Genomic DNA, 12,688 nt, shown 5'->3' on the forward strand with positions numbered 1-12,688 from the left:
ACTGTGACTGTTCTCTGCCAGTGTGTGTGTGTGTGTGTGTGGGAATGTGAGTGTGTGTGTGTGTGTGTGGATGTGAGTGTGTGTGTCAGACAGAGTGAGTCTACTCTTTAAGAGGAGGCTTTCCCCTCAGTTTGACGACAGTCTCACCTGGGACAGCTGCTGCCACAGACGTGATCCCCCTTCACCTGGTGAACTTGAACTCGAAGGTGAGTACTGATGAAAAGCAACATGTCGGGGATGGGAGATTTTTTGAAGAGAAGAAAAGCAAGAAGTAAAACATTTAATTCAGATGCAGAGCATGAAATATGCAATGGAAATGCTAGGATGGTTGTCTGTAAAGTGTCATTATTCCTATGAATTAAAACTTGAGATTGATTTCATGGCGTTGAATAAAGCTTTATTTTATCAGTGCTTCTCCAAATAGAAGTTGCTCTGAGCATTTGTCAACCAGCTTATAGAGTTGATGCTGCTGTAACACACTACTATTAAGACACTTCATAAGGTTTCACAAGACAGTGCAAAGTATTTTCTGTGAATCCAGCATGGTTTAGAGGTATTTCTTCCTATCTCTCTGCTAATAACTCACGATCAATAACAACCTATTTCTCCAGCAACAGCCATGGCTCGTCTGGACCAGGTCATAACAACCATGGTGGATATATTTCTGGAGTATGCTAATGATGCAGAAGGCAAGAAACCCAAGTTAAACAAAGAGGAGATGAAGAAGGTGTTGGAGACAGAAATACAAAGCCCTGAGTTAAAAGTAAGAGATACACATATCTATTCATGAAAATATATATATACAGTATCCTGCTTCTCATCCACTGCCTTTGTGCATCTTATGCTGCTATTAAACTGTGTGTATTCTTCAGGAAAAAATAAATGCTGATGACATTGAGGAAGTCATGGAGATGCTGGATAAAAACCACGATGGTGAGGTCAACTTCAAAGAGTTTTGTCGGTGTGTTAGTGACCTGGCCAAATGCTACTACAATAAGAAGACAGGCAAGGGCTGCAAGAAAGGCAAAGGCAAAAACCAAGAAGGTGAACAAGAGGACTAACTACGAACACTTAAATTATTTGTTACACATTTAAAGATATTTCTACATAAGACACATACAGAATGCATACTGTATGTTATATTTATCACTGCAGACCTTGAAATCAGATGGTGCTGGTGTCGGGCCAACTCAAGCGATTAGTGTTTTGAACATGCATGCATTGTCTTCATATCTCTGTAAACTGGTTATCGAAGGACCTTCTGTTCAAAACTTTCTGACATTAAATAACAACTATGAAATTCTGAAATGCTTTGAGTGTCCTCGTCTGTTTATGGCAATCACTGCACAGGTGGGTGTTTGGTATCTGGTGTCATCGCTGTGGAAGGAAAACGAGAACGGGCTCATCAAACATTCAACAGACATCACTCGCTGCGTTCTCCCATGCACATATCACCACCACTGCTTCCTTAATGAAAATGTCTGGTCAAATACAATTGACAAAGTCATTGAAAATATCTATCCCTTTGTCTTTTCTGTCTTTCTTTCAATGTATTTGTGTCAAATCACATGAATGAAACCCATTTATATACTTACCTCTCAGAAAATATATCTCCTTTAAAGAACAATTTCAACCCATCAACAAACTGAGGAATTATAGCTTATCAGTTATTTTAAAAAAGTTTATGCTTATATTTCTTCACAAAGTTAGCATTAAACTTGAATAGCAGATTTGCTCCTCTCGGGAAAAGATAGATGCAAACTATGGGAATGTGTCCATACCGTAACATTAAAGTGGTACTGGATACCTGTTGTAATTTGTACCAAGCTAAACTGAATGAAACTGGTTTGTTGTAGCGTATGGGACCATAAATATAATCAATTTATATTCAATTTTGCATCAAGTGTTTACTCACTCACTTTCCAGCCTGTCTAGAAACAGACATGTGTTTCTATTGGTTCCCCTTTGCCATGCTCCTGCCTCCCTGTGAGGCTCTTGTGATTGTCTGAGCAGTCACTGAGCAGTCTGTCAACAAACATTTGATGCTGCAGACAACGATATGAAATAATGAGACTGTAGTTAATGGGACTGTGAGAAAACAGTGCAGTCAGAACAGGTCGAGCAGGTTTATCATTAGTGCTGTATAAGAAAGAGCTACAGTCTGAAGCAAGCAGCACAGATGACAATAGGATATAAGCCTTTCCTTAATGCCTTTACATTGGTCACAGACGTGACCAGAGGCATTATGTTTTCAGGTTGTCTCTCCCTTTGTGTCTCAAACTGCCATTGGTACTTCAAAATTAAGTGATAAGATTTAGGTGGTCAAAGGTCACTGAGGTCACATTTTTGGCTGTAAGTCAGTAACAGGATAGCATAAGGTAAAACAATAGGATGAAATAATGAAGTGATGGCATTTCTATCCAAAAGGTCAAAGGTCAACTCAACTGTGACGTCGTAATGCTCTGGAAAAACACATTTCTGGGCATTATTTAACAACATAACCATGTGAGGAAGCTCTCTGTCAGTCCTCTGTACTTCTCTGTAAAGACAGCCAATATTCCACAGTTTACCTACTATAATCTACAACCACCGTTTATTACTGTAAAAAAATACAGTACTGTGCAGTATTGGATGTGAGTTTCACAGTAAAATACTAGCAGCTACATTGAAGTAACTGCAACTTGACTGGTTGGCGGAAGCTTACAAGCATGAGGCAGGACCTTCAGATATTCTTTCTGGCCAGTTTGTGCCATGGATGCCAGAAGTAGGGGTGCTGAGGGGGCTGCAGCACACCATAAAATGGGGCATTGATTTTGTTTTTTGAAGTCTGATGCAGATTTGCAGCAGAGAAGTAGAGAGAGAGAGAGCGCTCATGTGTAGGAGTGAGAAAGACAGAGCGTGACAACATGGAAAGAAGTGTCCACATGCACATCACAAATAGACACGATGGTTTTTACTCAAAGAAAGAAAGAGCCAAATGTTTAGCATGTGGCGAATTTACAAGAAGGCCCAAATGATTAAGAATTTCATAAAGTTAGTGTTTCACAGAGTTTATGAGGTTTCTTCTAACTCCCTAACTCACAAAATTGAGCGATTTTATAAGGGAGTCTGGTGAAATGTGGCTACTTTGACCTGTTCATGTTGGTGTTCAAGTTTGCTGTCCACTGTATTGCTAAAATGTTTTCATAGTTGGTATTAACTATTAGATAGAAGTTATCCTGGTCATTAAAATTAATATAAAACATTAATGACATGCACAATTTACAATGATATCATTACATACATTGACCTAAGCACCCCCAACTGTGACTGACTTCCAGCATCCCTGGTTTGTGCCCTCGCCCATGGCAGCCCTGAGAGCTAAAGGCACTGCAACTTAAGAAAACTAAAAAAAAAAAAATGAGCAAATTAAGAAAATATCTTTACCAATTATTTGACAATACAAGCTCAGAAATTAAAAAACTAAACCAAATACAGAAACACAAAACACAACCAGAAACAGAAACACTGAAGCAGCAACAACAACAACAACAGAAACTGTTTCCAGGGGACACTTAAAAGTTATGAACACTGCTGGAACAAGTATGTTGTTTGTTGTTAGTGTAGAAGTACGGAAGCCCTAAAGGGCCATGCATTCATACATTTTATTTCCTCCGTTTTCCCGTGATAACGAGTTAATTTCATTTGTTTTCTTGAGATCTCGAATTAATTATATCGAATTAATTATACGGCAGTTGTTATTTCGAGATAATAACAAAACTTTGTTTTCCCGAGATAACGGGATAATTTTCTCGAGATCTCGAGATAACGAAACTTTGTTTTCCCGAGATAACGATATAATTAATTCGAGATCTCGAGATAACAAAACTTTGTTTTCCCGAGATAACGATATAATTAATTCGAGATCTCGAGATAACGAAACTTTGTTTTCCCAAGATAATGATATAATTAATTCGAGATCTCGAGATAACGAGATAACGAAACTTTGTTTTCCCAAGATAACGATGAGAGTTATCATATCACAGTCATTATCTCGAGATCTCAAATTAATTATATCGTTATCTCGGGAAAACAAAGTTTCGTTATCTCGAGATCTCGAATTAATTATATCGTTATCTTGGGAAAACAAAGTTTCGTTATCTCGAGATCTCGAGAAAAATAATCCCGTTAGACAGCTCTCTGGTCTTCATGTTGGTTACACCTTTTTAACTATAAAATAGTCTGCAAAGGCAAAACCCAAAGCTGAAACTAAGAGTAGACATTCAGCGCTATTTATTGTTTGAATAATCAATGTAATAGGACACACCTGGGCACATGTTCCAATAATTTTGCTCACTTGAAAAATGTGTGGGTTCAAACAAAAGGTGCTATCTTCTAAGTTTTTTAACAGCCCTAGATGTAAATACCTGGAAATGGATGCTGACACACTGATCTCTTGTCTCACAGTCATCCTTTGATGTCAAACCAAAATGTTTTCAGTGTACAGCAAAAATAAAGGAATTGGAGGGGACTGTACATTTAATTTGTTCCTCTTTCTTTTTGTGGTGAGCCAACAAAAGGATGGATGTCATGTTTAATTTGAATCGCTTCCACTTTGTGCCGACCACTTCCTAGGGCAGTGTCACAACCATTGCTTATGTGTTATATACTGCATTCTCCATACTGCCTGCCAGGTGGAGCAAGTGTATCACAATACTGTATATCTCCAAAAGAGGTGAGCATCTGCAACACACTGTCAACCTCACAACGTCATGTTCTAGACGAGTTTTGATGTACTTCTCGTAATATAGAAGATTTTATCGACTTAAAACCCCTTTCAGATACAGAGTACTTCACTTATTTTGTCCTAATGTTGGCTATGGAAGCCATTTGTTGTATGTAGCTGTAAACTGTGTGAGGATAAACAAACTCTAATCCTTCTTCTTAGAGGGACATATAAGGAGACCTAAAATGCATGTTTATTTGTGTTTCAACACAGTGTATTTAGTAACACTTTTCAATACACAAAAATGAGAGTAGTTACTAAGGATTGAGTGAGGAATGAATCAGAATTGATTTTGATTTGATTGAATTGATTTGAGGACCATATAGTAGATAATGATGAATATACATAACATTAATCAATCATTAGTTAATGAGTAGTTCATAAATATCTGTGAATCGACATACAGACCACTTTCCTCATGAGTTCCTGCTGATTAACTATCAACCAGCTGCTGAGCAGCACAAACTAGTCACAACTCATTATTAACTAATTACTTTTTTATTACTCTTTTTGTGTACCTTCAAGTGCAGTGACACATGATAATGAGCATTTACTAAGTAGACCCTTATTACCTTATGAATCACATATACATTAATCTGCACATACAAATCATATTCAGTTGCACTAGTGATGCTGATGCCTTAAAAATAAAAAAAATAAATCTGTTGCCGCAGACCTCGATTTGAACCTGCCGTCCTCTGTCTCCTCATTATCTACTGTAAGTCCTTGTATTACAGTTATTCAGGGATTATTCATTAATAGTTATTGATTAGAAGTAGTTCCTGATTCATTCCTCACTTGTTTCTTAGTAACATTTTTGTGCACCTTATTGTAAAGTGTTACCGTGTTTTAATATTTTATCTCTCATGTTAAACCTAAGCCTTCTGTGGTATTCTTTATGGAAACTCATTTCTGCCAGAAAATGGTGATTTAAAAAAAAAATGCTCATGCTGTATAACAGTTAAAATTTTGCGATAAAAAGGCAAAGTTCATAATTGTGGTTGATTTTATTTCATCATATTATCTTGCTGATTTTTTTTCTTTTGCTTTTGGGAAAGGACTCTCATAATTATTCCTTTGTGCTGAAGTAAAACACGTCATAAACATTATAAAATGATGAGGATTTTCTCATTAAAAGTTCTGTAAGACAGGAAATTAGCTCAGTAGCTGCCTTTAAAGTAATTTTGCTGATGAAATCTCTGGAGTATGAAATCCTGTAGAACTATCAGCCCACTGCCACCTCTGAGATAATGGCGCCCTAATATGATGAAGGAAACACCACTGCCCAGAAAATGAAATACCACTCCTGCTGTAGGTGTCCTCACTTCAACCCGAGTAAGAGATTAGGTTGCCTCCCCTCCTTTGGTGCGTCATTTTATTCCCAGCTGTGCGTTGTGTACGGAAAAAGACAAAATGCCCACATCAGAGTCAACTGCATGGTTTTTATTTTTTCTCAACCAATGTTGAATGGACACATCTTTGAAAACCAATTTTCAAACTCAAATAAACAGGCTTTTATAAAATTAATTTTGATGGTCATTCTCGAGGGTTTTGCAGTAACAATTCTGTTTATTCATCTTCTGCAGAATCTGGGTCCTCAAGTTTTTTCTTGTAGAGTCTCTTTAAGAGTGGCATGATTCTCTCAAACTCATCTTTAGTGATGTTGTTGTCACTTTTTTCTAGACGTTTCATGGCCCTCTTCTTGATTTTATCCTGGAGAACAGAATATTACACTTAACAGCATGAAATGCATCGGAATGATGAATAAGAAGCAGGATGACAGGTGAATGTGTTATGTACAGATGAGCGTGTGTATTGTAACTGTGCCATGTGAGGTGAGTGTGTTGACTTTCTTACTTTTTTTGGATGGCTTTCAAGTAGTTCATCCACCATCTTCTCGAATTCCGCCTTTTCCAACGCGCCACTATCATCTTCATCAAACTCGTCAAAGAGGTCCCGCATGGCTTTTTCAATATCCTCATCCTTACAACCTGGAGATGGACACAAATATTGAGATTCATTTTGAATAATTAAAAGAAAATATGAGTTAATACTTCTCATACATAGAGGATGAACATATAATAAAAACATTTCGAACATTTTTGCAGACACGGTGAATTACATGTGGTTAGATTAAAGTTAACAGGTAAGTCAAAGTTCAAATTTAACAGTATGATCCGTGCTGCCTGTGTTGCAGTAGCACAGAAATAAGCTTTAGCAAATGTAAGGAATTTCTCTATTCTTGGCCCTTGCCTTGGTCGCAGCTTTTAGCCATGGATTTCCTCAGATCTTTTAAGGTGACCTCGTCGCCGTCGACTGCATCCATGACCTTGCCAATGATTTCATCCTGGAGAACAGATAATTACACTTAATGGCATAAAATGCATCTGAATGGTGAAAAAGAAGCAGGAGAACCAGTGGGCGCCATGTAAAGGGAGTGTGTTGAGTTGCTTACTTTCTTCTCATGGCTTTTGAATGCTTCTTCCAGCTGCTTCCTCAAATCCTCCTTCTTCATCTTTCCATCACCATCAGCATTCTTCTTAAAGATTCCCCTAATCGCTTTGCAAACTTCTCTCTTATTCTCCATAGCTGTAGCGGGACAAAAAGAGAGATTGATTTTGAATAATAAATATGAGTTAATACTTTTCAAACATAGGATGAACAGAAAAATAGATTGTTGCCAAGTTTTGCAGACACTACTGTCAAGTCATGAAATCTCTTGATATTGGTGTTACATGCAGTTAGTCTAAAGTTAACAGGTAAGAATGTAAAAGCCAGAAAGTTCAAACTCAGGATGATGTTTGCAGCAGCACAGAATAAAGCTTTAACAAATGTAAGGAACCACTCTCAAGTTTTAGACAAAACTCCCTCCCTCCATATCTTTCCATCAGGACTCACCTTCGAGGTTCACGTTCACCAGGTGAAAAAGAAATCACGTCTGTGTCACCAGCTTGGTCCCAGATGAGACTGATGTCAGACTGAGGGGAACGTCTCCTTTTAATAGGAGTAGACAAACAATGTCTGACACTTGTACATACATTCATGCACAAAGAAAACATGTGATGACTCAGGTTATGTAAATCTGGCCACATCCCCACAAACCAGCTGTACCAGTCCCTTTGTTTCATACTGAATAGACAGAAGATGTGCTGCTCAGTGTATGTTTTTAACCGTTGACATTGATTACATGTGTTATTAAATGTGGTGAAATGTTTTGTTTAAAGGCGGGGTAGAAATTCTTCCTTTCATTGAGGAGCTGCAAGGCGGAGAAAATATGTGTGAACAAAAAAGCAGAGTAGAGTTCAATCCAGCCCAAAATGTTTGGTATATGTCAGTGTGTTCGTGTGTGTGTTTTTATTATTGACTTTGGCTACTTTTGGGGACAAATTTCAAACTTAAGACCAGTTACATGGGGACGACTTGTCCAATTAAATGGATGTTAGATGTAGGTGTTGTCTATGTTTGAACCCACCCTATGACTCTTCGCTACATGTAGACTGTGACGTTCATCAGCTTTTATACACACAATCTGACATACCTTACACATTGTTGTCCAGCTCAGTGGCAAAGAGGTTAGAGCACAGAGCTTATGCCCGTGTGCTGGAGCACCAGGCAATTTCTGGATTTCCTCCAATGGGCATTTCAGCATTCAGACTGTATTTGTGGTCCAATAACCAGGTGCCTACTCTCAGAGTTAGTTCTGAAAACTTTATGGGGACCAAAAATGCTTGACCTCATAACATAAATCATTACATTTTAGGGTGAAGACATGGAATGAAGTCAGGCTAAGAGTAAGGGTTAGGCAAATAAATGGACTTGCAATTGTGTAGTGCTTTTCTGGTCTCACCTGGGACAGCTGGTGACACGGAGGTGATCTCTTCACAACTGAAGCCATATCACTTTGTTTTCATGTCACAAAAGTAATTTTTTTTGTTCTTTTAATGTACTGTATGTGTGTCAAATCACATGAATAAACCCACTTTTATAACTTGTCTCTCAGAAAAAAACAAAGGCGGTAGCCATAATATGTTTATGTTTATATTTCCTCACAAAGTAAGCAGTAAACTGTTACTGTTTTGACGTTTGTCGTTGCCCAATAATCCCTTCAGAAGTTTGAGTACCACATTTTCTCTGCTCAGGAAAACTTTGGTGCAAACAAAATGGGAATGTCTCCATACAGTGGGACTGTGTGGGACCATACATTTAATGCATTTATAATCGATTTTGCATCAAGTGTATTTTCATCCAGCACACAAAGTGTTAACTCACTCACATTCCGGCCTGTCTAAAAACAAACATACTTTTTTTATTGGTTCTCATTTGCCATGTCTCTGCCTTCCTGTGAGGCACTTGTGATTGGCTGAGCAGCCTAGAATGTCTCCAAGACCACAATTTGCCATGATGACACACACACTCGATGACTCAGTAGGTGTAAACAATAACAGCCGACACTGTTGGGGCTGGTAATGAGATGTTGCTGAATGTGTCTCGTGTGAAATCCGCTGTGCTGTCAGAACAGGTCCTGCAGATTTACCATTAATGTTGTATAAGAATGACCAAAAGCTTAAAGCAGAACAGGTGACAAGAGTTTTTTGTTTTTAATTTGGTCCATGATTGACTTCATAGTACACCACAAAAAAGAATGGATGTCTGCAAAGTGTTAACTGCATGTTCATTTATTTTCTGATTTAATTTCTAGAGGTTCTTCTAAAAAGTTATTCAAAATGTCTTAACAAGTCTAGCATCCAATGTATCGACCTCACATCAAGACACGTTTTAATTATATTAATCAGAGGTCGTGTATATGTGTTCGCTGCAAAGAAAAGATTCTGAAAGTTTGTGTTTAGAAGCTTTTAATGGCCACAGAATGTAATTCAACACTGCAGGAAAATTCAGGTCATTCAGAGATGCCTAACTTGAGTGCCCTCACCACTTCTTAAGTCCAAGTCACACCCACTGCTGGCACATATACTGTGCTGCATTCTCCATGCAGCCTGCAGGTGGAGCAAGTATATCAAAGTGCTGAATATCTTCACAAGAATGTCATGTCTTCTGTATGTGAGTTTAAATGTACTTGTTGAAATGGAGGGGGTTTTATACATCTATACCCTTTTTTACAGAATTCTTAACATATTTTGTCATAATTTTGGCCATGGGAGCAAACGCTCTCCTCGTCTGCAGCTGTAAATTGTGTGAGCATAAATCAACTCTCATCTTTCTTAAAGGAAAATGTAAAAGATCCTTAAATACAGAGGAGTGTAGACAAATGAAGTTTAAGGATGTCTCAGCACTGAGTATTTCATCATTGTATCTCTCTTTTACGCTTTAGAAGAAGTATTCTTTAAAAGAAAAAAGAAAGTGATGAAAACTTCAGTCATTGACCACACGTTAAAGGAAAGTTCCAACATTTTGGAGAATGTTCTATTTCAATGAAGAACATGAAATTAAATACCACACCTACTGTAGTACCTGAGGAAGAGATTGTATAGGTATATCTGTGTGCTGTGTGCATAAAAAGACAAACAAGCCCACATCAAATGAATGGTTTTTATTTTTTCTCAGCCAATATTGAATGGACACATCTTTCAAAACCAATTCTCATACTCAAATAAACAGGCTTGAGTGGAGGTACAGGTAGCTTCTGTTGTCAGTGTAGGCAGTGTCTGCCATTCTCTGCCATACTCTCTCTTGTTTTGTTTCTTTTTTTACACATTTTGATGGTCATTCTTGAGGGTTTTGTAGTAAATATTCTGTTTAGGCACACCTCTTGCCTTTCTTCTCTTCCCAGCATTTTTTAAACTCCTCAAGCGTGATATCTTGATCGGCTTTTTGCTCCATGCAGGGAAAGAGCCCTCTGACTCCACCCTGGAAAACAGATTATTACAGTTAAAGTTACAGTTTGAATTGCATTTGAATGATGAATAAGAAGCAGGACAACAAGTGAGTGTGTTATGTGTAGATATGCATGTGTATTGTAAATGTGCCATGTAAAGTGAGTGTGTTGAGTTCCTTACTTCGTTCTTACGGCCTTTACAATTTTCTTCCAACCACTCCTTGAGCTCCCGCACTTTTACGGTCCCGCCACGGCTATCAAAGAACTTCTTCAGCTCCTCACAGAAATCTTGATCACAATCCTTGTCAGCCATAGCTGTAGCGGGACAAAAAGATCGACATTGATTTTGAATAATTAAAAGAAAATATGAGTTAATACCTTTCCAACATAGAGGATGAACAGAAAATAAAATCATTGCCAAGGTTTTTGCAGACACAGATATTGGTAAGTTTCATGTTGTTAGACTAAAGTTGACAGGTAAGAATTAAAAATCAAACGTTCTGTGTTTGCAGTAGCACAGAATAAAGCTTTAGCACATGTAAGAAACCACTCTCCAGTTTTAGATTAACAATAATGCTGCCAGTTTACAGACAATATTTAGCCATCCGTTTCCCACTCATCATGTTCAGTATCTGGAAATCATTTTGTCATTTTCTGTCCTTCCACAAAACTCCCTCCCTCTGTATCTTTCCATCAGAACTCACCTTCAAGTTCACGTTCACCAGGTGAAGAAGAAAGATCGCGTCTGTGTCACCAGCTTGGTTCCAGATGAGACTGATGTTAGACTGAGTTGAATGTCTCCTTTTTATAAGAGCAGACACACAATGTTTGACTTTTGTACATGCATTCATGCACAAAGAAAAGTAGATGATGGCATTCGTGTAATGAAAATCTGGCCAAATACCCACAAACCAGTTGTGCCAGTCCTTTTGTGCCATTATATTTGGACAGAGAGTTTATCATTGCTTAAAGAGGATTGTTTATGGGTGGAGTAGATATCTAAGGTGGGGAGGATATATGTGTGAAAAACAAGTCAGTTGATTTCATCCCACGCAAAATGTTGGGTATAGGTCAATGTGTGTTTGTGTGTGTGTGTGTGTGTGTGTGTGTGTGTGTGTGTGTGTGTGTGTGTGTGTGTGTGTGTGTGTGTGTGTGTGTGTGGACTTGTTTTCCCTGGGCTCAGGTTAGGTTAAGGGTTAGGAGGTAGGGAATACTGGTTGGGGTTACTTAGGGTAAGTCTCTAGGAAATGAATGCACGTCTATGTATGTGGGAGTGTTTGTGTAAGTTTGATTTGTCTCTATGCGTGCATGTGCACCATTCCTGTTCTACTAGTTTTACGATTAAAGTATGATGGAAATTTTTTATTTTTTTTTGCATCCATCTGTCAATACCACCTAATACTGTACAGAGTCAGTGCCAATCCCAGCTCACATAGGGCGATAGGCTGATGAATAACTTTTTAGTCCTATTTAATCTGTATGTAAAATGGTTTCTGCCTTGTCATGTGTACTTTTACCACCTCAATCATCCTGGATCCGGATTAGGGGAAGATTCAGGAATTTTTTCTCTCTTTCTTTAACATTGTTTGATTATGAGCATTTTTTTGACATTTTAGTTGATTTGTCAGGGAGTAATGTAGTGCATGGTTCTTGGTGGAAAGAAATCAGGCTGATATCTATGGCTGAAATTTGATGTGTATCCAAATAAAAAACTAGGTTCAGCAAATTTTATATTTATATATATATTATATATTTTCTGATATTGGATTAGCCTCGATTGTTGGGCCTTTGTGGAGGTATGCACTCTACTGAGTGCCATTCTAGTTTAGAGTGTTTCTGAATCTATAATATTTCTACCTTGATGAAATTTATCACCCAACAAATAATAATGTAGTTATGTGGCACTCTAGTGGATCATTTTCTCATGGTGATGGACACTAATCTCTGTGCTGTCTTTCACATCCACCAGAGTTCCCTACCTTTGAGCTGAGTCTCTGTAGCTGCCTTTGATCAGCCCTGAACCAGACCTGCACTGTAGTATATCAGTCCTTTCTCTCCTTCAGACTGTGCGAGCTTGACTGTAGTGACTT

At 38.1% G+C, this 12,688-nt stretch overlaps 1 protein-coding gene across 1 annotated transcript; it reads left to right on the plus strand.

Moving 5' to 3' along the window:
* Positions 1–176: 176 nt before the first annotated feature.
* Positions 177–1,174, plus strand: s100w (S100 calcium binding protein W). Its single transcript, XM_073484612.1, has 3 exons — positions 177–206; positions 612–763; positions 873–1,174. The coding sequence occupies exons 2-3, from the start codon at positions 620–622 to the stop codon at positions 1,059–1,061; spliced, it is 333 nt and encodes a 110-aa protein (XP_073340713.1). The 5' UTR covers positions 177–206; positions 612–619; the 3' UTR covers positions 1,062–1,174.
* Positions 1,175–12,688: the final 11,514 nt, after the last annotated feature.

Source organism: Pagrus major, chromosome 17 (genome assembly GCF_040436345.1).
Source record: "Pagrus major chromosome 17, Pma_NU_1.0".
NCBI classification, from domain to species: domain Eukaryota; kingdom Metazoa; phylum Chordata; class Actinopteri; order Spariformes; family Sparidae; genus Pagrus; species Pagrus major.

Excerpts from the sequence above, each read along its gene's own strand:
- s100w (XM_073484612.1), top strand. The coding sequence starts at position 620 with ATGGCTCGTCTGGACCAGGTCATAACAACCATGGTGGATATATTTCTG. Across the intron at positions 764-872 it reads TACAAAGCCCTGAGTTAAAA|GAAAAAATAAATGCTGATGA; the intron begins GTAAGAGATACA and ends TGTATTCTTCAG.